At 42.1% G+C, this 26,023-nt stretch overlaps 2 protein-coding genes across 6 annotated transcripts; one reads left to right on the top strand and one right to left on the bottom strand.

Annotated features, from left to right (window-relative positions):
• Positions 1 to 1,280: 1,280 nt before the first annotated feature.
• gtpbp2b (GTP binding protein 2b) lies at positions 1,281 to 12,489 on the top strand. Of its 3 annotated transcripts, none has more exons than XR_009823823.1 (12): positions 1,281 to 1,620; positions 2,966 to 2,992; positions 3,071 to 3,255; positions 3,317 to 3,428; positions 3,488 to 3,920; positions 6,801 to 7,020; positions 7,135 to 7,270; positions 11,023 to 11,081; positions 11,156 to 11,327; positions 11,385 to 11,549; positions 11,616 to 11,853; positions 11,969 to 12,488. XR_009823823.1 is itself a non-coding variant. In XM_062033085.1 (12 exons), the coding sequence occupies exons 1-12, from the start codon at positions 1,444 to 1,446 to the stop codon at positions 11,790 to 11,792; spliced, it is 1,803 nt and encodes a 600-aa protein (XP_061889069.1). In that variant the 5' UTR covers positions 1,282 to 1,443; the 3' UTR covers positions 11,793 to 12,487. The 3 variants fall into 3 exon arrangements, 2 of the variants coding, with proteins under 2 accessions (XP_061889067.1, XP_061889069.1); XM_062033085.1 differs by having other exon boundaries at positions 1,282 to 1,620; positions 3,488 to 3,685; positions 3,746 to 3,920; positions 11,616 to 12,487; XM_062033083.1 differs by having other exon boundaries at positions 11,616 to 12,489.
• LOC133639615 (apoptosis-stimulating of p53 protein 2-like) lies at positions 11,429 to 24,974 on the bottom strand. 3 transcript variants are annotated; one of them, XM_062033080.1, is made up of 11 exons: positions 24,847 to 24,973; positions 23,834 to 24,014; positions 23,534 to 23,745; positions 22,093 to 22,444; positions 21,878 to 22,038; positions 20,983 to 21,804; positions 17,863 to 18,000; positions 17,677 to 17,810; positions 17,431 to 17,597; positions 12,080 to 12,279; positions 11,429 to 12,019 (listed from the first exon to the last, which is right to left on the bottom strand). In XM_062033080.1, exons 1-11 carry the CDS (start codon positions 24,853 to 24,855, stop codon positions 11,984 to 11,986), a joined length of 2,412 nt encoding a protein of 803 aa, XP_061889064.1. In that variant the 5' UTR covers positions 24,856 to 24,973; the 3' UTR covers positions 11,429 to 11,983. The 3 variants fall into 3 exon arrangements, with proteins under 3 accessions (XP_061889064.1, XP_061889066.1, XP_061889065.1); XM_062033081.1 differs by lacking the exon at positions 11,429 to 12,019 and having other exon boundaries at positions 12,099 to 12,279; positions 17,307 to 17,597; positions 24,847 to 24,974; XM_062033082.1 differs by lacking the exons at positions 23,534 to 23,745; positions 23,834 to 24,014; positions 24,847 to 24,973 and adding an exon at positions 23,403 to 23,459 and having other exon boundaries at positions 11,430 to 12,019.
• Positions 24,975 to 26,023: the final 1,049 nt, after the last annotated feature.

The following is a 26,023-nucleotide window of genomic DNA, read 5'->3' as shown; positions in this document are numbered from 1 at the left end:
AGAAAGCTGTAGGTGGGATCGGTGTATTAGCGGCTGGCTGCAGCAACACAACCAGGAGGACTTTGAGATGGATAGTAGACGCGCTATCCGACGCTAGCCGCCGACCGCATCGATGATCGGGTGAAGTCCTTCGTCGCGCCGTCGATCGCTGGAACGCAGGTGAGCACGGGTGTTGATGAGCAGATGAGGGCTGGCGTAGGTGGAGCGCTAATGTTTTTATCATAGTTCTGACGAGGTCCCGTAGCTAAGTTAGCTTCAATGGCGTCGTTAGCAACAGCATTGCTAGGCTTCGACAGGCAGCACAGCATTAACCGTGTGGTTACATGTCCATGGTTTAATAGTATTGTTGATCTTCTGTCTATCCTTCCAGTCAGTGGTTTATTTCTTTTGTTTCTATCTGCATTTAAGCACGATGCTATCACGTTAGCTCCGTAGCTAAAGTGCTTCACCGATGTATTGTCGTGGAGATAAAAGTCACTGTGAATGTCCATTTCGCGTTCTCGACTCTCATTTTCAAGAGGATATAGTATCCGAGGTGGTTTAGAATACAAATCCGTGATCCACAAATGAAAAAGGAGAAAGTGTGGAATCCAATGAGCCAGCTTGTACCTAAGTTACGGTCAGAGCGAAAAAAGATACGTCCTGCACTGCACTCTAGTCCTTCACTCTCACGTTCCTCATTCACGAATCTTTCATCCTCGCTCAAATTAATGGGGTAATCGTCACTTTCTCGGTCCGAATCGCTCTCGCTGCTGGTGTAAACAATGTGCAGATGTGAGGAGCCCTTCAACCTGCGACGTCACGCTACTTCCGGTACAGGCAAGGCTTTTTTTTTATCAGCGACCAAAAGTTGCGAACTTTATCGTCGATGTTCTCTACTAAATCCTTTCAGCAAAAATATGGCAATATCGCGAAATGATCAAGTATGACACATAGAATGGATCTGCTATCCCCGTTTAAATAAACAAAATTCATTTCAGTAGGCCTTTAAGTGTAAAATGGCACTCTAAGACGCTTGATAAATACGGCCCCTGAAATCAAAAAGCACTTTTATTTTTTGGGGTGACCAAAATTTGACATCTCGCTTCACTTTTATCAGCACGGAGGAGAACACGTGTTATGTTACGTTCACGGTTACTATGGCAACAGACATTTTTTTGTGTCACATAAAGCCCGACATTTTTCGTTAAAACGTTAAAATGATTTCACTGCTGGTTGGCTGGCTGCGGCGTATTTTACTTTGGAAATCTTAGACGGAAGCAGCGAGCGTTTTTGCGCTAAAGCCGCTTGGAGCGCGTCGGCTCGGCGCGGTGATGCTGAGGAGAGAGAGAGAGGGAGAGAGAGAGAGCATCTCCCCCGGGCGAGGCCGAGCGAGCTGGCGGACGTGTTAGACGCCGCAGAGGCGATCCCACCTGCGTGCAGGTGCACTTCCGCCCCGCAAAGATGCTGGCCGTCCCGCCGGGCGGCGCGGCGTCTCACGGCAGACACGGCCTGAGCAGCGGCGCCAAGAAGACGTCGAAAAAGTGTCGCCCGAGACGAAGCAAGCGAGGTCGGCGACGTCGGAGCAAAAAGAGCAACAGGAGCGACCACAAAAGTCAACAACCCTTTTTACCGCCGGAGGTAGCAGCTTCCTTTTAGCACCTTAGCAACATGCTAGCTCGCCGCAACCACAGTCACTTGTGACGTCATCGATCCGTGACGTCACAGAAACGTCAGACAGGTCTTGTGTGTACACAGAATGAAGTATTTGTGCTAACTGTGTGTTTGCAGGCAGAATTAAGTACAAACCGTTTCCATATGAGTTGGGAAATTGTGTTAGATGTAAATATCAACGGAATACAATGATTTGCAAATCATTTTCCACCCATATTCAATTGAATACGCTACAAAGTACTGCATCAACAAGCAACATCAGTGTGTAAAGGATATCACCACATGGGCTCAGGAACACTTCAGAAACCCACTGTCGGTAACTACAGTCGGTCGCTACATCTGTAAGTGCAAGTTAAAACTCTCCTATGCAAGGCGAAAACCGTTTATCAACAACACCCAGAAACGCCGTCGGCTTCGCTGGGCCTGAGCTCATCTAAGATGGACTGATACAAAGTGGAAAAGTGTTCTGTGGTCTGATGAGTCCACATTTCAAATTGTTTTTGGAAACTGTGGACGTCGTGTCCTCCGGACCAAAGAGGAAAAGAACCATCCGGATTGTTATAGGCGCAAAGTGTAAAAGCCAGCATGTGTGATGGTATGGGGGTGTATTAGTGCCCAAGGCATGGGTAACTTACACATCTGTGAAGGTACCATTAATACTGAAAGGTACATACAGCTTTTGGAGCAACATATGTTGCCATCCAAGCAACGTTACCATGGACGCCCCTGCTTATTTCAGCAAGGCAATGCCAAGCCACGTGTTACATCAACGTGGCTTCATAGTAAAAGAGTGCGGGTACTAGACTGGCCTGCCTGTAGTCCAGACCTGTCTCCCATTGAAAATGTGTGGCGCATTATGAAGCCTAAAATAGCACAAGGGAGACCCCCGGACTGTTGAACAACTTAAGCTGTACATCAAGCAAGAATGGGAAAGAATTCCACCTGAGAAGCTTCAAAAATGTGTCTCCTCAGTTCCCAAACCTTTACTGAGTGTTGTTAAAAGGAAAGGCCATGTAACACAGTGGTGAACATGCCCTTTCCCAACTACTTTGGCACGTGTTGCAGCCATGAAATTCTAAGTTAATTATTATTTGCAAAAAAAAAAGTTTATGAGTTTGAACATGAAATATGTTGTCTTTGTAGCATATTCAACTGAATATGGGTTGAAAAGGATTTGCAAATCATTGTATTCCGTTTATATTTACATCTAACACAATTTCCCAACTCATATGGAAACGGGGTTTGTATTTGTGCTAACTGTGTGTGTTTGCAGGCAGAATGAAGTATTTGTGCTAACTGTGTGTGTTTGCAGGCAGAAGAAGGCAACATTGAATATAAGGTAACTAGCCGCCGCCAACACCTCAAAGTCCGCCGGGTCAAGTTACGCTAACACGTGACCTTTGCCCCCCCTCCCCAGCTCAAGCTGGTCAGCCCCACTCAGTACCGCTTCGAGCATCTGGCCACGCAGCTGAAGTGGCGTCTGCAGGAGGGTCGCGGCGAGGCCGTCTACCAGATCGGCGTGGAGGACAACGGTCTGCTGGTGGGCCTGAGCCAGGCCGACATGGAGGCGTCCATCGCCACCTTGAAGAAGATGGCCGACAAGTACGTTGGCGGCGAGCTCGCCCGGCCGTCCGCCGTGTTGACGTGTCTTGTCACGCCGCAGGGTGGGCGCCGACATCACGGTGCTCCGCGAGCGGGAGGTGGACTACGAGCCGGACGCCAGCACGCGCAGGATCGCCGAGGTTCTGGTGCGGAAAGTTCCGGACGATCAGCAGGTGACGAAGGTTGACCACGGTGCGGTGCCAAACAAAGACTAAAGTCTGTCCGTGTGCAGTTCCTGGACCTGCGTGTGGCCGTCCTGGGCAACGTGGACTCCGGGAAGTCCACCCTGCTGGGCGTGCTGACGCAGGGCGAGCTGGACAACGGGCGAGGACGAGCGCGTCTCAACCTCTTCAGGCACCTCCACGAGATCCAGACGGGACGCACATCCAGCATCAGCTTCGAGATCCTGGGCTTCAACAGCAGAGGACAAGTCAGCACGTGCGTGTCCCAGCAAGGTGTGCAAGGGTCCGCTCATCCCATGTCTGTGCAGGTGGTCGACTACAGCCACTCTCGCAGCGCAGAGGAGATCTGTGAAAGCTCCTCCAAGATGATCACCTTCATGGACCTGGCTGGACACCACAAGTACCTGAAGACCACCATCTTTGGCCTCACCAGCTACTGCCCCGACTTCGCCATGCTGGTGGTCAGCGCCAACACGGGAGTGGGTGAGGTCTTTCTCCTTTGCTCAACTGCAGAGAGTGCTAGGCCTAGACCGGGGGTCAGCAACCCGCGGCTGTAGAGCCGTTTAGCGCCGCCCTAGTGGCTCTCTGGATCAAAAACGTATAAAAAATGGAAAAAGAAGAGGGGAAAAAAATATATTTTTTGTTTTAATAAGGTTTCTGTAGGAGGACAAACATGACACAAACCTCCCTAATTGTTATAAAGCATGCTTCACTGATTCGAGTATTTGGCGAGCGCCGTTTTGTCCTACTAATTTTGGCGGTCCTTGAACTCACCGTAGTTTGTTTACATGTTTAACTTTCTCCGACTTTCTAGGACGTGTTTTATGCCACTTCTTTTTCTGTCTCATTTTGTCCCCCAAACTTTTAACGTTGTGCATGAATGCACAAAGGTGAGTTTTGTTGATGTTATTGACTTGTGTGGAGTGCTAGTCAGGCATATTTGATCACTGCATGACTGCAAGCTAATCGATGCTAACATGCTATTTAGGCTAGCTATATGTACATATTGCATCATAATGCCTCATTTGTAGCTATATTTGAGGTCATTTAGTGTCCTTTAAGTCCTCTTAATTCAATTTATATCTCATGACACAATATCTGTCTGTAATATGGCTTTTAATTTTTTAAGGCTCCAGACAGATTTGTTTTTGTATTTTTGGTCCAATATGGCTCTTTCAACATTTTGGGTTGTGTGTGGGGGGGGGCGTGAGAGACCATAGCGTACGGATCAATAAATAAACATTCACTTCAGGGGCGTGAGAGACAATAGGGTACATTTTGACACATACAGACCAATAGATAAACATTCACTTCAGGGGGGGCGTGAGAGACAATAGGGTACATTTTGACACATACAGACCAATAGATAAACATTCACTTCAGGGGGGGCGTGAGAGACAATAGGGTACATCTTGACACATACAGATCAATAAATAAACATTCACTTCAGGGGGGCGTGAGAGACAATAGGGTACATCTTGACACATACAGACCTATAGATAAACATTCACTTCAGGGGGGGCGTGAGAGACAATAGGGTACATCTTGACACATACAGATCAATAAATAAACATTCACTTCAGGGGGGCGTGAGAGACAATAGGGTACATCTTGACACATACAGACCAATAGATAAACATTCACTTCAGGGGGGCGTGAGAGACAATAGGGTACATTTTGACACATACAGACCAATAGATAAACATTCACTTCAGGGGGGGCGTGAGAGACAATAGGGTACATCTTGACACATACAGATCAATAAATAAACATTCACTTCAGGGGGGCGTGAGAGACAATAGGGTACATCTTGACACATACAGACCAAATGATAAACATTCACTTCAGGGGGGCGTGAGAGACAATAGGGTACATCTTGACACATACAGACCAAATGATAAACATTCACTTCAGGGGGGCGTGAGAGACAATAGGGTACATCTTGACACATACAGACCAAATGATAAACATTCACTTCAGGGGGGGCGTGAGAGACAATAGGGTACATTTTGACACATACAGACCCATGATTAAACATTCACTTCAGGGGGGGCGTGAGAGACAATAGGGTACATCTTGACATACAGACCCATGATTAAACATTCACTTCAGGGGGGGCGTGAGAGACAATAGGGTACATCTTGACACATACAGATCAATAAATAAACATTCACTTCAGGGGGGCGTGAGAGACAATAGGGTACATCTTGACACATACAGACCAAATGATAAACATTCACTTCAGGGGGGGCGTGAGAGACAATAGGGTACATCATGACACATACAGATCAATAAATAAACATTCACTTCAGGGGGGCGTGAGAGACAATAGGGTACATCTTGACACATACAGATCAATAAATAAACATTCACTTCAGGGGGGCGTGAGAGACAATAGGGTACATCTTGACACATACAGATCAATAAATAAACATTCACTCCAGGGGGGCGTGAGAGACAATAGGGTACATCTTGACACATACAGACCAATAGATAAACATTCACTTCAGGGGGGGCGTGAGAGACAATAGGGTACATCTTGACACATACAGACCAATAGATAAACATTCACTTCAGGGGGGGCGTGAGAGACAATAGGGTACATCTTGACACATACAGACCAATAGATAAACATTCACTTCAGGGGGGCGTGAGAGACAATAGGGTACATCTTGACACATACAGATCAATAAATAAACATTCACTTCAGGGGGGCGTGAGAGACAATAGGGTACATCTTGACACATACAGATCAATAAATAAACATTCACTTCAGGGGGGTGTGAGAGACAATAGGGTACATCTTGACACATACAGACCTATAGGTGGACCCCGACTTAAACAAGTTGAAAAACTTATTCGGGTGTTACCATTTAGTGGTCAATTGTACGGAATATGTACTTCACTAAGCAACCTACTAATAAAAGTCTCAATCAATCAATCAATCAATCAAAGATAAACATTCACTTCTGAGGGGCTAATAAGTATAATGTGTAGTAGTTCAGGTACTGTCTATAATGTGTAGTATTTCATGTACTGTGTAGTATAATGTGTAGTAGTTCATGTACATAATAGTAGTTCATGTACTGTTTATAATGTGTAGTAGTTCATGTACTGTATATAATGTGTAGTAGTTCATGTACTGTTTATAATGTGTAGTAGTTCACGTACTGTATATAATGTGTAGTAGTTCACGTACTGTATATAATGTGTAGTATTTCATGTACTGTGTAGTGTAATGTGTAGTAGTACATGTACATAATAGTAGTTCATGTACTGTTTATAATGTGTAGTAGTTCATGTACTGTATATAATGTGTAGTAGTTCACGTACTGTATATAATGTGTAGTATCCTCCATGCAGCTGGTACCAGTCGGGAGCATCTGGGCCTGGCCATGGCGCTGAAAGTTCCCATCTTCGTGGTGGTCAGTAAAGTGGACGTGTGTTCGAGGGGCACGGTGGATAAAACCCTGCGACAGCTGGAAAGACTCCTCAAGCAGCCGGGCTGTAACAAGGTTCCTCTCATGGTCTCCAACCCGGACGATGCTGTTGCTGCCGCCCAGCAGTTCGCTCAGTCGGCGTGGTGCGTGTGTGTGTGTGTGTGTGTGTGCGCATATGTGTGTGTGTGTGTGTGTGTGCGCATTAAGTGTGCTAACTGGTCCTGTGTGTGTGTGGGTGTGTGTGTGTGTTTGTGCAGCATCACGCCCATCCTGACAGTGTCCAGTGTGTCAGGAGAAAGTCTGGAGCTCCTCAAAGTTTTCTTGAACGTTCTTCCTCCTCTGAGCAACAGCAAAGAACAAGAGGAGCTCATGCAGCAGCTGACTGAGTTCCAGGTGCGCACACACACACACACACACACACACACACACACACACGCACACACACACTTACACGCACGTCATTTCACTTTTTACACTATTATTGTTTTCATTACCTCTATTCTTTTTATGATAATAGTTATTATAATAATTAATAATAAACAAATCATTATATTAATGTTAATTGATTATTATATTCTAATATTTTGAATACGATTATTTAATATTGCAGTTATTATTCCTATTATTATTATTGTTGTAATTGTATTTTGCTCCTCCTACTCTTATAATCAAAGCACTTAACTCCGCCCACCATGTCTCCCATGATGCATTGCAGCTACACTTATCAGTCAGTCCATGCTGATGGAGCTTCAATTACAAGTTTAAGGCCCTCTAGTGGACATAGTCGTCTATTAACATTATTATTAAAGGCCTACTGAAATGAGATTTTCATATTTAAACGGGGATAGCAGATCCATTCTATGTGTCATACTTGATCATTTCGCGATATTACCATATTTTTGCTGAAAGGATTTAGTAGAGAACATCGACGATAAAGTTCGCAACTTTTGGTCGCTGATAAAAAAGCCTTGCCTGTACCGGAAGTAGCGTGACGTCACAGGTTGAAGAGCTCCTCACATCTGCATATTGTTTACACCAGCAGCGAGAGCGATTCGGACCGAGAAAGCGACGATTACCCCATTAATTTGAGCGAGGATGAAAGATTCGTGGATGAGGAAAGTGAGAGTGAAGGATTAGAGTGCAGTGCAGGACGCCAGGGTGTATCTTTTTTCGCTCGGACCGTAACTTAGGTACAAGGGCTTATTGGATTCCACACTTTCTCCTTTTTCTATTGTGGATCACGGATTTGTATTTTAAACCACCTCAGATACTATATCCTCTTGAAAATGAGAGTCGAGAACGCGAAATGGACATTCACAGTGACTTTTATCTCCACGACAATACATCGGTGAAGCACTTTAGCTTCGGAGCTAACGTGATAGCATCGTGCTTAACTGCGGATAGAAACAGAAGAAACATGCCCCTGACTGGAAGGATAGACAGAAGATCAACAATACTATTATTACTTCTACTATCAGGAGACACCGAACCAAACACTGGACCTGTAACCACACGGTTAATGCTATCCAGCCTGGCAAAGCCTACCAATGCTGTTGCTAACGACGCCATTGAAGCTAACTTAGCTACGGGACCTCGACAGAGCTATGCTAAAAACATTAGCTCTCCACCCACGCCAGCTCTCATCTGCTCATCACCACCCGTGCTCACCTGCGTTCCAGCGATCGACGGCGCGACGAAGGACTTCACCCGATCATCGATGCGGTCGGCGGCTAGCGTCGGATAGCGCGTCTGCTATCCAAGTCAAAGTCCTCCTGGTTGTGTTGCTGTAGCCAGCCGCTAATACACCGATCCCACCTACAGCTTTCTTCTTTGCAGTCTCCATTGGTCATTAAACAAATTGCAAAAGATTCACCAACACAGATGTCCAGAATACCGTGGAATTTTGCGATGAAAACAGACGACTTAATAGCTGGCCACCGTGCTATTCCAAAATGTCTGCTTCAACCCTCGACGTCACGCGCAAATGTCATCATACCGAGATGTTTTCAGCTGGATATTTCCCGGGAAATTTAAAATTGCACTTTAGAAGTTAACCCGGCCGTATTGGCATGTGTTGCAATGTTAAGATTTCATCATTGATATTTAAACTATCAGACTGCGTGGTCGGTAGTAGTGGCTTTCAGTAGGCCTTTAATATTCCTATTATTGGTATTATTATGATGAATATGATCATAATCATTAATACAGTAATTATTATCAATTGTATTATTACAATTATTCTTTTTAGTATTCCTATTATTATTATTATTCCTAATATTGGTATTATTATGATAAATATAATAATCATTACAGTAATTATTATAAATGGTCTCATTACAATAACTAATGTAAATATTATAATTTTTTATATTTTTATTATTACAATTATTATTTTTACTGTTGTAATTATTATTCTTATAATTATTATTATTATTCCTATTATTGGTATTATTACTTGTATTATTATAATAAATATAATAATCATTGTTACAGTAGTTCTTATAATTTGTTTTATTACAATAACTAATACAAATATACTTATATTTTTATTGTCACAAATCTTTTTGGTATTGTAACTATGATTATTATTCCTATCATTATTAATATTATTATTATTCCTATTATTGGTTTTACTGGTGTTATTATTATGATCAATATCATTATTACAGTAATTATTATAAATGGTCTTCTGACAATAACTAATATCAATATAATTGTTTATTATTTTTACAATTATTATTTGTAGTATTGTAATTATGATTATTCCTGTCATAATTATTATAAAAAATTTTTTTCCCTATTATTGTTATCATTACTGGTATTATTATAATAAATATAATAATAATCATTGTTACAGTAGTTATTATAATTTATTTTATTACAATAACTAATACAAATATAATTATATTTTTATTGTCACAATAAATCTTTTTAGTATTGAAACTATGATTATTATTCCTATCATTATTATTATTATTATTCCTATTATTGGTTTTACTCGTATAATTTTTATGATCAATATAATAATTATTACAGTAATTATTATAAATGGTCTTCTTACAATAACTAATATCAATATAATTATTTATTATTTTTACAATTATTATTTGTAGTATTGTAATTATGATTATTCCTGTCATAATTATTATAAGAATTATTATTTTTCCTATTATTGGTATTATTACTCGTATTATGATAAATATAAATAATTATTACAGTAATTATAAATGGTCTTATTACAATAACTAATATCAATATTATAATTATTATATTTGTATTGTTAAAATTATTTTTAGTATTGTAATTATGATTTTTCCTATAATTATTATTGTTATTATTCCTATTATTGGTATTATTACTCGTATTTTTATGATACATATAATAATCATTATTACAGTAATTATTATACATTTTCTTATTACAATAACCAATATAAATATCATTATATTTTTATCATTACAATTATTATTTTTAGTATTGTAATAATGATTATTATTCCTATTATAATTATATGTATTATTATTCCTGGTATTGGTATTATTACTTGTATTATCATAATAAATATAATAATCATTACAGTAATTATTATAAATGGTTTTATGACAATAACTAATATAAATATAGTTATTATACTTTTATTACAATGATTCTTTTCAGTATTGTAATCATGATAATTATTGCTATCATTATTACTATAATAATTATTATTATTCCTATTATTGCTATCATTACTTGTATTATTATGATAAATATAATAATAATCATTATTATTACAGTAATTATTATAAATTGTCTTGTTACAATAACTAATATAAATATAATTACATTTGTATTATTACAATTATTCGTTTTAGTATTATAATTATAATTATTATTCCTATAATTATGACAATAATAATTATTATTCCTATTACTGGTATTATTACTTATATTATTATTATGATACATATAATAACCATTACAGTAATTATTATAAATGGTCTTATTACAATAACTAATATAAATATGATATTTTAAACTATTATTAATTATTGTATTTTGCTCTTCCCACTCTAAACATCAAAGCGCCAACATGTCTCCCATGATGCATTGCAGCTACACTTGTCAGTTGAAAGCCTCTAGTGGACACAGTGGTGTACTTGCAGGTGGACGAGATCTACTCGGTGCCTGAGGTGGGCACGGTGGTGGGCGGGACTCTGTACAGGTGAGGGCACGGTGGTGGGCGGGAGTCTGTACAGGTGAGTGTACGGCGAGCGTCCAACAATGTGTGTGTGTCAGCGGGGTGTGCCGCGAGGGCGAGCGCCTGGTGGTGGGGCCCACGGACCAGGGCCACTTCCTGCGCCTGAGGGTGGCGAGCATCCAGAGGAACCGCTCGGCGTGCAGACTGCTGAGGGCGGGGCAGGCGGCCACGCTGGCGCTGGGCAACTTTGACCGCTCGCTGCTGCGCAAGGTGAGAGGTCGCCCAGAGCGCCGCCCCGCAGCGATGTGACGGCTGCTGTCCCGGCAGGGGATGGTGATGGTGAGTCCCAAGATGAAGCCCACCGTCTGCCGGGAGTTCGAGGCCGCCATCGTGCTCCTCTTCCACGCCAAGACCTTCCGCCGGGGGTCACAGGTCACCGCCCACGTGGGCAACGTGCGGCAGACCGCCGTGGTCCAGAGCCTCTACGGGAAGGTGCATGTCGGCGCTACGTTTGCAAGATGGCTGCCGGCAGATCACGCCACTCTCTTCCCCTCGCAGGAAGAGCTGCGGACCGGCGAGCGAGCCGTGGTGGGATTCCGCTTCATCAAACATCCCGAGTACCTGCGGACCGGCGCCAAGCTGCTCTTCAGAGAGGGCGTGACCAAAGGCATCGGCCACGTCACCCGCCTGCTGCCTGCGGACCAGAACCACCGGCAGAACCAGAACCCTTACTAGGCTAATCAGATCGCGCCAAGAACTTGTGGACGCCATCTTGGCTCCTTTGAGCACTTTAAAGGTGAATGTATCATTTCCTCTGCATGCCACCACCTTCAATAAATGACCTCGTCACAGGCAGGAGGCGGAGTCATGCTGAAGATGAATCTTTAATCTTGTGACCTGATCTCTGGCAGCTGTCAATCATTCAGTCAAGCGTCTTGTCGGGGGCGGACCCTCGCGCAGACCTGTCAATCATCGGGAATATTAGCAGCGCTACATGCTAATGCTAACTGAGGAGGACTCACCCCCAGCAGGTTCCGGGCGACGTAACCCTCGCGGTCGCCGCATCTCGCCCACCACCACTCGTCCTCCGCCTCGTCCTCCCGCCTCAGCACCGTCACGCACTCGCCTTCCTGGAGGCGGAGCTCATCGCCACTCTCAGGCTCGTAGTCCCACAGGGCGTAGACCACGCCCCTATTCATCACCCCCATCTTCTCCTGCACGCCTGCACACACAAACACACATCAAGACCCTCACGTGTATTATTGTCACTAAACTATTGGCCTTTCACAATCTGTAACCCGTGTACTGATTTGTGTTTCTGTATCGCAATCTGTGCATCTGTAATCCATGTTCTGATTTGTGTGTCTGTATTGCAATCTATGCATCTGTAATCCATGTATTGATTTGTGTGTCTGTATCACAATCTGTGCATCTGTAATCCGTTTACTAAATTGTGTGTCTGTATCACAATCTGTGCATCTGTAATCCATGTACTGATTTGTGTGTCTGTATTGCAATCTGCGCGTCTGTAATCCGTGTACTGATTTGTGTGTCTGTATCGCAATCTGTGCGTCTGTAATCCATGTACTGATTTGTGTGTCGGTATCACAATCTGCATCTGTAATCCATGTACTGATTTGTGTGTCTGTATCGCAATCTGTGCGTCTGTAACCCGTGTACTGATTTGTGTGTCTATCGCAATCTGTGCGTCTGTAATCCGTGTACTGATTTGTGTGTCTGTATCGCAATCTGTGCGTCTGTAATCCATGTACTGATTTGTGTGTCGGTATCACAATCTGTGCATCTGTAATCCATGTACTGATTTGTGTGTCTGTATCGCAATCTGTGCGTCTGTAACCCGTGTACTGATTTGTGTGTCTATCGCAATCTGTGCGTCTGTAATCCGTGTACTGATTTGTGTGTCTGTATCGCAATCTGTGCGTCTGTAACCCGTGTACTGATTTGTGTGTCTATTGCAATCTGCGTCTGTAATCCGTGTACTGATTTGTGTGTATCGCAATATGTGCGTCTGTAATCCATGTACTGATTTGTGTGTCTATCGAAATCTGTGCGTCTGTAACCAGTGTACTGATTTGTGTGTCTGTATCGCAATCTGCATCTGTAATCCGTGTACTGATTTGTGTGTCTATCGCAATCTGTGCGTCTGTAACCTGTGTACTGATTTGTGTGTCTATCGCAATCTGTGCGTCTGTAATCTGTGTACTGATTTGTGTGTCTTTAGCGCAATCTGTGCGTCTGTAATCCGTGTACTGATTTGTGTGTCTATTGCAATCTGCGTCTGTAATCCGTGTACTGATTTGTGTGTCTGTATTGCAATCTGTGCTTCTGTAACCCGTGTACTGATTTGTGTGTCTATCGCAATCTGCATCTGTAATCCGTGTACTGATTTGTGTGTCTATCACAATCTGTGCGTCTGTAACCCGTGTACTGATTTGTGTGTCTATCGCAATCTGTGCGTCTGTAATCTGTACTGATTTGTGTGTCTTTAGCGCAATCTGTGCGTCTGTAATCCGTGTACTGATTTGTGTGTCTATTGCAATCTGCGTCTGTAATCCGTGTACTGATTTGTGTGTCTGTATCGCAATCTGCATCTGTAATCCGTGTACTGATTTGTGTGTCTATCACAATCTGTGCCTCTGTAACCCGTGTACTGATTTGTGTGTCTATCGCAATCTGTACGTCTGTAACCCGTGTACTGATTTGTGTGTCTGTATCGCAATATGTGCGTCTGTAACCCGTGTACTGATTTGTGTGTCTGTATCGCAATCTGTGTAATCAGTTCAGTTTGTATATTTTAATTTGTGTGGCCGTATTTTGATTTGTGTATGTAAAAACACACAGATGTAAATACGGACAGATACATTTTCTTTTACATGCACATAGATTGAGATACACAGTGAATCGGATTACAGACGCACAGATTGAGATACACACACACAAATTAGTACACGGACACATGGATCTGATTACACACACAAATTAGTACACAAACGTGAATCTGATTACAGACACAGATTGAGGTACACACACAAATTAGTACACTAACGTGAATCAGATTACAAACGCACAGATTGAGTTAGACACACACAAATTAGTAAACAGATACGCGGTGATTACACACACAAAGATGGCAATACACACACAACTCAGTACACAAACACGAGAATTGAATTACAGACGCACATACTGAGATATAGACACACAAATCAGAACACAAACACGAGAATTGGATTACAGACGCACAGATTGAGATATACACACAAATCAGAACACAAACATGTGAATTACATTACAGACACACAGATTGAGATGTACACACAATTTAGAACACAAATACGTGAATCAGATTACAGACGCACAGACTGCGATATAAACACACAAATCAGAACACAAAGACGTGAATCAGTTTACAGACACAGACTGAGACATAGACACACAAATCAGTACACAAACACGTAAATCAGATTACAGACACACAGACTGAGATATAGACACACAAATCAGTACACAAACACGTGAATCAGATTACAGACACAGACTGAGATAGACACACAAATCAGAACACAAACACGTGAATCGGATTACAGACGCACAGACTGAGATTTAAACACACAAATCAGTACACAAAGACGTGAATCAGATTACGGACACAGACTGAGATATATACACACAAATCAGTAAACAAACACATAAATCATATTACAGACGCACAGACTGAGATATAGACACACAAATTAGTACACAAACACGTGAATCAGATTTCAGACACAGACTGAGATAGACGCACAAATCAGTACACAATCACGTAAATCAGATTACAGACGCACAGACTGAGATACAGACACACAAATCAGTACACAAACACGTGAATCAGATTATGGACGCAGAGTGAGATAGAGACACACAAATCAGTACACAAACATGTGAATCAGATTACAGACGCACAAACTGAGGTATAAACACACAAATCAGTACACTAAAACGTGAATCAGATTACAGACACAGACAGATATAGACGCACAAGTCAGTACACAATCACGTAAATCAGATTACAGACGCACAGACTGAGATATAGACACACAAATTAGTACACAAACACGTGAATCAGATTACAGACACAGACTGAGATATAAACACACAAATCAGATTACAGACACAGACTGAGATATAGACGCACAAATCAGTACACAATCACGTAAATAAGATTACAGACGCACAGACTAAGGTATAAACACACAAATCGGTACACAAAGACGTGAATCAGATTACAGACACAGACTGAGATATAGACGCACAAATCGGTACACAATCACGTAAATCAGATTACAGACGCACAGACTAAGGTATAAACACACAAATCGGTACACAAAGACGTGAATCAGATTACAGACACAGACTGAGATATAGACGCACAAATCGGTACACAATCACGTAAATCAGATTACAGACGCACAGACTAAGGTATAAACACACAAATCGGTACACAAAGACGTGAATCAGATTACAGACACAGACTGAGATATAGACGCACAAATCAGTACACAATCACGTAAATCAGATTACAGACGCACAGACTGAGATATAGACACACAAATTAGTACACAAACCCGTGAATCAGATTACAGACACACAGACTGAGATATAAACACACAAATCAGATTACAGACACAGACTGAGATATAGACGCACAAATCAGTACACAATCACGTAAATCAGATTACAGACGCACAGACTGAGGTATAAACACACAAATCAGTACACAAAGACGTGAATCAGATTACAGACAGACTAAGATACAGACGCACAAATCAGTACACAATCACGTAAATCAGATTACAGATGCACAGACTGAGATATAGACACACAAATCAGTACACAAAGACGTGAATCAGATTACAGACAGACTGAGATATAGACGCACAAATCAGTACACAATCACGTAAATCAGATTACAGATGCACAGACTGAGATATAGACACACAAATTAGTACACAAACACGTGAATCAGATTAGACACAGACTGAGATATAAACACACAAATCAGATTACAGACAGACTGAGATATAGACGCACAAATCAGTACACAATCACGTAAATCAGATTACAGACGCACAGACTGAGATATAGACACACAAATTAGTACACAAACACGTGAATCAGATTACAGACACACAGACTGAGATATAAACACACAAATCAGATTACAGACACAGACTGAGATATAGACGCACAAATCAGTACACAATCACGTAAATCAGATTACAGACGCACAGACTGAGGTATAAACACACAAATCAGTACACAAAGACGTGAATCAGATTACAGACAGACTGAGATACAGACGCACAAATCAGTACACAATCACGTAAATCAGATTACAGATGCACAGTCTGAGATATAGACACACAAATTAGTACACAAACACGTGAATCAGATTAGACACAGACTGAGATATAAACACACAAATCAGATTACAGACAGACTGAGATATAGACGCACAAATCAGTACACAATCACGTAAATCAGATTACAGACGCACAGACTGAGGTATAAACACACAAATCAGTACACAAAGACGTGAATCAGATTACAGACAGACTGAGATATAGACGCACAAATCAGTACACAATCACGTAAATCAGATTACAGACGCACAGACTGAGATATAGACACACAAATTAGTACACAAACACGTGAATCAGATTAGACACATACTGAGATATAAACACACAAATCAGATTACAGACAGACTGAGATATAGACGCACAAATCAGTACACAATCACGTAAATCAGATTACAGACGCACAGACTGAGATATAGACACACAAATTAGTACACAAGCACGTGAATCAGATTAGACACATACTGAGATATAAACACACAAATCAGATTACAGACAGACTGAGATATAGACGCACAAATCAGTACACAATCACGTAAATCAGAGTGAAACATAGTTTGCTACAATATTACAATAATACTACCATACATTATACATTAAATACAATAATACTTGCATACATTATACATTAAATACAATAATACTACCATACATTATACATTAAATACAATAATACTACCATACATTATACATTAAATACAATAATACTTCCATACATTAAATACAATAATACTACCATACATTATACATTAAATACAATAATACTACCATACATTATACATTAAATACAATAATACTTGCATACATTAAATACAATAATACTTGCCTACACACAGAGCCAATAAGTCTGATGGTGGTCAAAGGATGGACCACTAAAGAGGAGGACTTCCTGATAGAACTTCTAGAATGTTCTCTAGAGTGAGGACGTGTGTGGATCAGACGTTTCTCACCGTAGAGGAACTGCGAGCACTGGGCGTAGCCGTCCTCCGTGTCTTCGCACTTGTCAGCGGCCGTCTGCATGTCGCTGTAGGTGGCGGCGAAGACGGCGGCGCCCGACTCAACCAGGAACTTACACGCCCGCACATTGTTGCAGGAGGCGGCGCAGTGCAGCGGCGTCCTGGCGACACACCACCAACAGAGCGTGAGAACACATAACTACGCGTCGCGATCTTCAGGGGGCGCCACGCTCTACCGACCAGCCGTCACTGTCTGCGGCGTTGACGTCCACGCCAAACCACACCAGGAGCTTGACGATGTCCGTGTGTCCGGCGCACACGGCGTTGTGTAGCGCCGTGATGCCCTCGTCGTTGGCTGCGCTGGGGTCGTCCACCTGCAAGACAAGCGTCAGGGACCACAGCGTCCAAGATGGCGAGGGGACTCACATCGTAGATGACCCTGCGGACGAGGTCGTACTCGCCCTCCAGCGACGAGTCCAGCAGGATGGCGAGGGCGTTGAACTTGACCCGCAGCGCCCGATCTACAGGACCCGAGTCAGCTTTGCGCAGGATGGACTTCTTTGCCTGAAAGGTTTATTAACATTAATATTATCATCATAATTACTATTCTTATACCTATTATTATTATATTATTATGATAATTACTATTCTTATACATATTATTATTATTATGATAATTACTATTATACATATTATTATTATTGTCATCATGATAATTACTATTCCTTTTCCTATCATTATTATCATGATAATTACTATTCTTATACCTATTATTATTATTATTATTATCATCATAATTACTATTTGTATACCTATTATTATTATGATAATAACTATTCTTATACATCATCATTATTATTATTATTGTGATATTTACTATTCGTATACCTATTATTATTATTATTATCATCATTATTATAATTACTATTCTTATACCTACTACTATTATTATTATCATCATCATTATAATTAATATTCTTATACCTATTATTATTATGATAATTACTATTCTTATACCTATTATTATTATTATAATAATTACTATTCTTATACCTATTATCATAATTACTATTTTATGCCTATTATTATTATCATGATAATTACTATTCTTATACCTATTATTATTATCATGATAATTACTATTCTTATACCTATTATTATTATCCATCCATCCATTTTCTACCGCTTGTCCCTTTTGGGGTCGCGGGGGGGTGCTGGAGACTATCTCAGCTACATTCGGGCAGAAGGCGGGGTACACCCTGGACAAGTCGCCACCTCATCACAGCCTATTATTAATATTATTATGATAATTACTATTCTTATACCTATTATCCATCCATCCATTTTCTACCGCTTATTCCCTTCGGGGTCCTATTATTAATATTTTTATTATTATTATGATAATTACTATTCTTATACCTATTATTATTATTATCATCATAATTACTATTCTTATACCTATTATTATTATTATTATTATCATGATAAATACTATCATACCTAATACAATTATCATGATAATTACTATTCTTATACCTATTATTATTATTGTCATCATTAATATTCTTATACCTATTATTATGATCATGATCATTACTTTTCTAATACCTATTATTGTTATTATTACTATCATAATAACTATTCTTATACCTATTATTATTATGATAATTAATATTCTTCTACCTTTTATTAGTATTATAATTACTATTCTTATACCTATTATTATTATTATCATGATAATAACTATTCTTATACCTATTATTATTATTATGATAATTTCTATTCCTTTTCCTTTTCCTATTATTATAATTATTATCATGATAGTTACTATTCCTTTTACTATTATTATTATCATAAATATTCCTTTTCCTATTATTATTATTATCATGATAATTACTATTCTTTTTCCTAATATTATTATCATAATAACTATTCATTTTCTTCTTCTTATTATTATTATTATTATTATCATCATCATCATAATTACTATTCCATTTCCTATTCTTCTTCTTATTATTATTATTATCATAATTACTATTCCTTTTCCTATTATTATTATCATGATAATTACTATTCTTATACTTATTATTATATTATGATAATTACTATTATACCTATTATTGTTATTATTATCATGATAATAACTATTCTTATACCTATGATAATTATTATGATAGTTACTATTCTTTTTCCTATTATTATTATCATCATCCATCCATCCATTTTCTACCGCTTATTCCCTTCGGGGTCCTATTAATATTTTTATTATTATTATGATAATTACTATTAATTTTCCTATTATTATTATTATCATCATGATAATTACTATTCTTTTTCCTATTCCATCCATCCATCAATCCATCAATTTTCTACCGCTTGTCCCTTTTGGGGTCGCGGGGAGCGCTGGAGCCTATCTCAGCTACAATCGGGTGGAAGGCGGAGTACACCCTGGACAAGTCGCCACCTCATCGCAGGGCCAACACAGATAGACAGACAACATTCACACTCACATTCAAATATTATTATTATTATCATCATGATAATTACTATTCCTTTCCTTTTCCTATCATTATTATTATGATAATTACTACTGTTATACCTATTATTATTATTATATTATTATGATAATTACTATTATACCTATTAATATTATTATCACCATGATAATTACTATTCTTATACCTATTAATATTATTATTATCATCATGATAATTACTATTCTTATACCTGTTAATATTATTATTAGTTATTCCAGCACCGCCCGCGACCCCGAATGGGACAAGCGGTAGAAAATGGATGGATGAATGGATCATTACCATGATAATTACTATTTTTATACCCATTAATATTATTGTTATCATTATCATGATGATTACAATTCCTATTCCTATTATTATAATTAACATGATGATTATTACTCTTATACCTATTATAATTATTATAATTGTCATGATAATTACTATTTTTATTCCTATTATTTACATTATAATATTATATTGTAATAAAATTTTATATTAATATACTATAATAGCAATCATTATTATGATTTGTTATTACAATAATATTTATAAAATAATGCTAATAAAAATGGCAATAATAACTATGATTAATATAATCATAAGTATTCCTAATTATTGTAATTAATATTATTCTTATTTATATTAACATTATTATGCCTGTTATTTTTATTCCTATTATGACAATTATTGACATCATTATTATTATAGTAATATAACTATTAAAAGTCTACTTATTACAATAATAGTTATATGTATCAATATTATAATACTAATAATTATAATAGTAATTATTATAATATTTTTATTATTACAGTATTATCATTAAATAATAACATTATTGGAATAATGATTGTAATGATTATATTTCATATTATTATTATTGTTCTAATAATGATTATTGTATTCATTATGTTATGACCATTAGTATCATAATTATTATTATAATGATAATATTTCACATAATTATAATAATAATAATGATTATGATATTATTATTCTAATCCCTTTGAGCAGGAGGTCCACTCACCGTGACCTCAGGGGGTCGCAGGTTGAGGGTGTGGTCTCCTTGCGAGAGGCGGGACGAGGGGTCCTGATGAGGCGACGAGATTGGATGCAGCACTTCCTCTTTGGCCCCCCCGAGAGCAGTGGCCGGGGGGCGGCAAGAGGCGGAGCTTGTGATGGGTGAACTTGGGGGCCGTGGGGGTGGCGTCACCTCATCCTCTGGTGTCTCCATGGCGATGGTCTCCATGGCGGCCATGGTGGTCTTCTGGTAGAGGAGCTTCTGGATGTTGGGTCCCGCCGGGCCTTCGGGCTCCGTGACGGAGCCACGCTTCTTCAGGGGCCGGGGGGCGTGGTGCCGGCGCCGCAGGACTTCCGGGTCGGCGGGGTAAGACAGGAAGGGGAGGAGCTTTGTGGGACTGAGCGGCCGAGTGGGGGCTGGCTCTGCAGGCTCCGCTCTACAACCTTCAGTCCCGCCCCTTTTGGAGGCGCACGGGGGGAGGGGCCTCCCGTACACGGGGGGAGGAGGTAACAAGTTGACCTTTAGCGGCGGCGAGTCACCTGCTTGGCAGCGTGGCAGCGTGCAGCTCTTTCCCAGGAGGCTTTGCTGCGTGTACACGAGGATTATGGACGCCGCCGCCACCGTCAAAGGCTTCTGCAGCACAGAGGGGAGGGACTCCGAGGTGTCGGCGGCGTAAGGTTGCACGGCGGCGGCGGCGGGGGGGCTCTCCTGCTTGCTGGCCAGATGTAGGCCGCCCCTTGCTGGCCGCATTCTTCCAGGGAAGGTTCCGGTGGAGAAGGCGGTGGCTGGAGGCGGAGCTAGCGTTGCCGTCTGAGCTTGAGACCACGCCTACCAGCCAAACACAAACACGGGTGTAATACGGTCCTCAGCGAGAAGGAGACAGGCGGGAGTCCACTGCTACCTGGTCTTCAGCCATGTGATTGGTCCTTGAGGGGACAGGGGGCGGAGCATCTGTAGCGTGGCGTGAGCTTCCAGCGTCCCTGAACGCAACGCCTGAGGAGTGGCGGCGCAGGGCGGCCACACGGGGCAGTGTGGAGGCGTGGGCGGGGCTAGTCTCCACAGCTGCAACACAACAACACGTCTGATTGGCTCACGGAGATCATGTGACTGGCCTACCTGAGGCTGCTTCCTGCGGCCGGCGGGGCGGGACTGGCGTCGGCAGGGTGGTGGTGCCCACCTGGCGGGGGGGTAGTGGGGGCCCCTGACAGGAGGACTGGATGTATGGACCCACCGCCGCCACAGCAACGTCTGAGGTGACCTGCAGGGGGGGCCGACACAAGTGGGCAGGACCCCCAGGGGCCCACACCTTTGTCTCCTGGGGCTGCAGCGCCGCCTTCTTCTTCCAAAGACGAAGGCGGAGCTCAGCGAGGCGTCGCTCCATGGCCGCCACCTCCACATTCTTCTTGTTCAGGCCCGACCTCTGCTGCTGCAGTCGGCTGCTCTGGTCCTGGTTCAGCTGCTTCCTCAGCTGGAAGGTCCAACGCCACGTTAGCATCTTCATTAGCACGCCACGCTAGCATCTTCATTAGCACGCCACGTTAGCATCTTCATTAGCACACCACGTTAGCATGTTTATTAGCACGCCAGTTAGCGCCTTCATTAGCACGCCACGTTAGCATCTTCATTAGCACGCCACGTTAGCATCTTCATTAGCACGCCACGTTAAAATCTTCATTAGCACGCCACGTTAAAATCTTCATTAGCACGCCACGTTAACATCTTCATTAGCACGCCACGTTAGCATCTTCATTAGCACGCCTCGTTAGCATCTTCATTAGCACGCCACGTTAGCATGTTTATTAGCACGCCACGTTAGCATCTTCATTAGCACGCCACGCTAGCATCTTCATTAGCACGCCACGTTAGCATCTTCGTTAGCCTGCCACGCTTGCATCTTCATTAGCACGCCACGTTAACATCTTCATCAGCATGCCACGTTAGCGTGTTTATTAGCACGCCAGTTAACGCCTTCATTAGCACGCCACGTTAGCATGTTTATTAGCACGCCAGTTAGCGCCTTCATTAGCATGCCACATTAGCGTCTTCATTAGCTTGCCACGGTAGCATCTTCACTAGCATGCCACGTTAGCATTTTTGTTAGCACACCATATTAGCATCTTGACGAGCACGCCCCGTAGCATTTCATTAGCACGCCACGTTAACATCTTTCATTAGCACGCCCGTTAGCGTCTTCGTTAGCATGCCATGTTAACATTTTCATTAGCATGCCACGTTAGCATGCCAGATTAGCATTTTCATTAACACGCCACGTTAGCATTTTTTGTTAGCACACCATATTAGCGTCTTGACGAGCGTGCCATGTAGCATTTTCATTAACACGCCACGTTAACATCTTGTTTAGCACGCCACGTTAGCGTCTTGTTTAGCACGCCACGTTAGCACCTTGACTAGCCTGCCAGGTTCACCTCCATTAGCACGCCCGTTAGCGTCTTCGTCAGCATGCCATGTTAACATTTTCATTAGCACGCCACGTTAGCATGCCAGATTAGCGTTTTCATTAACACGCCACATTAGCACATTCAACTGGCACACGGACCTGCAGCTCCCTGCAGAGACGCATCAGCTCCACGGAGGAGGAAGAGGAGGTGGCGTGGAGGCGGGGAGGAGAAGGAGGAAGAGGAGGCAGCAGTGAGCTGCTGCTCCTCAGCGCCTCCAACTGGAGGCTCAGCTCCTCCACCCGCGCGACGGCCAGCAGCACCTCCTTCTGCTTCTGCTGCAGCACGGCACTCATCTGCTCCACCTCGCCCGCTGCGGGAGCACACACACGCAGCACCTCCATGATATCGCCCGTCGCATGGCCACGCCCCTTCCTCGGCGACCACGCCCCCCCGCTCACCCAGCTCGCTGTTGCCGAGGCGTTTGTTCTCCACTCGGCCCCTGAGGGCCCGCACACGCTGCAGCTTGGCCTCCTGCCTGAGGACGTTCTCTTGGAGCATCTGCTCCTCCTGATGCTCCTCCTGGTGCTCCTCCTGATGCTCCTCCTGCTCCTCTGGCCTCAAGGTCCACAGTCGCGGCTCCTGGGGGCCACAAGGGGACGAAAAAACATCTTCAGACATGCTCACAGTCTGGCGGTCTGCAGTCACATGACCTCTGCTGGTCATGTGACCAGCCGGCCTGCACGTCCCGAGGACAAGCGGTCCAGACGGGAAGGGAGGGGGCGGAGTCGGGCTGTGAACCTCATCAAGGGGCAGACAGGAAGTAGAGCGCCACCTCGTTAGCGCCGTCCTAATCCAGACAGATTAGAGCCCCCCCCCGCCGTGAGGGACGCCATCACAACAATGTGGCGTCTGCTGACCCGTCATGTGACCATGACATCACGCTACCATACAACGACGCTGTCTCTTTAGGGCGGTCAAAGGTCACACTTAAGGCTGGGATTAAGACGTTGCCACGTCGTCATGGCAACCTGAGCATCAACGTCACATCCTGAATTTTGGCTGTAGCTATATGGGGTGGTCACATGACCAGGTGGGCTTCATTGTTCATGGATAACACGGTCACCATGGCAACTGTTGCCGAGCAGAACACAGATCCCCCGCCTCCTGTGCCCCCCCCCCCCTGCCTTCACGTTGTCATGGTAACGCAGGTGCCAGTCACTCGCCCTCAGCTACCTTGATGACGTCATCAACAACGTTTCCGTCAAAGCCGCCTTGTCGTTCAACACACTTCCGCTGGGGGGGGGGACAAGTTACAGCCTGCAGCAGCCGCCACCGCAGATGATTGACAGCTGTGTCAACAAGTCTACGCCGACCATTTACTTTTTTAAATGACAAGCCCCTCCCACTTGTTAGTTCATTAACACACAATATGAAGTAGCAGTGCAAGGTGAAAGGTCAGCAGGGGGCTCACCGGCATCATGGTGTCCACGCGAAGAAGCAGGAAGTGGTGGCGCGGCGTCCACGACCACTTTGAGCGCGCGTGTGATCATCACTGCCATTTAATTCGCGCACAGCGAGTCAAGCTCCTGGGCGTGACGACAGCTTCCGCTTTGGCTCTTCAGCAGAAGAGGGGGGAATAATCCATCACGTGGATCTGATTGGAGCTCAGTAGCATAATTAATCATTGTGGTGTGAAAAGGGATGTTCTGTGTCACAGGTGACACGCCAGGTCCAGCTCGTGCTTCGTGGCGTCCGTTAACTTTTGTAGTCACTCGTCCAAAAAAATTTATTTTGAAAGTTGACATGTGTATATTCCGGTTTTAAGCGTTTCCGGGCAACCACCATAAACTCCTTCATGTGTCTTAACATGTGCGAACAAAACATTCACCGGAAATACACAGACGTTTCAAAATAAATGGGGGGAATAATCCATCCCGTGGATCCGATTGGAGCTCAATAGCATAATAAATCATTGTGGAGGGAAAATGATGTTTTGTGTCAGGTGTGACACGCCAGGTCCAGTTGGTGCTTCGTGGAGTCCATTAACTTTTGTACACACGTTCAAAACGTTTTATTTTGAAAGTTGACATGTGTATAATTCCGGTATTAAGCGTTTCAGGGCAACCACTTTTTTTTTTTTATAAACCTTTATTTATAAATGTCAACATTTACAAACAGTTGAGAAATAATAATCAAAGTAAGTACAAAGACAGTAAAAAACAGCGCCAGAGGGTTGTAAATTAAACAGTCTGAGTAGCTAAATACGAACAGAGCATCTGGGCGGCCAGTCACAAGTAGCAGGCTTTCATTGTGACCTTCCTCAGCTGGAAGGTCTAACGCCACGTTAGCATCTTCATTAGCACGCCACTATTTTTTTTTAATTTTATAAACCTTTATTTATAAATGCAAACATTTACAAACAGTTGAGAAATAATAATTAAAGTAAGTACAAAACAGCGCCAGGGGGTTGTAAATTACGTTAACTCCAGATTTTTATTTTTATTTGTACTTGTTTATTTTTTTAACTTTTATTTATAAATGTCAACATTTACAAACAGACAAGCAACAATCAAAATAAGTACAAATGAGTACAAAACAGTACAAAAAGAGTACAAAGCAGACGTTAACTCCACATAAACTCCTTCCTG

Source organism: Entelurus aequoreus, linkage group LG22, assembly GCF_033978785.1.
Source record: "Entelurus aequoreus isolate RoL-2023_Sb linkage group LG22, RoL_Eaeq_v1.1, whole genome shotgun sequence".
NCBI lineage: Eukaryota > Metazoa > Chordata > Actinopteri > Syngnathiformes > Syngnathidae > Entelurus > Entelurus aequoreus.
The sequence above is the reverse complement of the archived record's forward strand: the minus strand, read 5'-3'. Positions and strand labels throughout refer to the sequence as shown.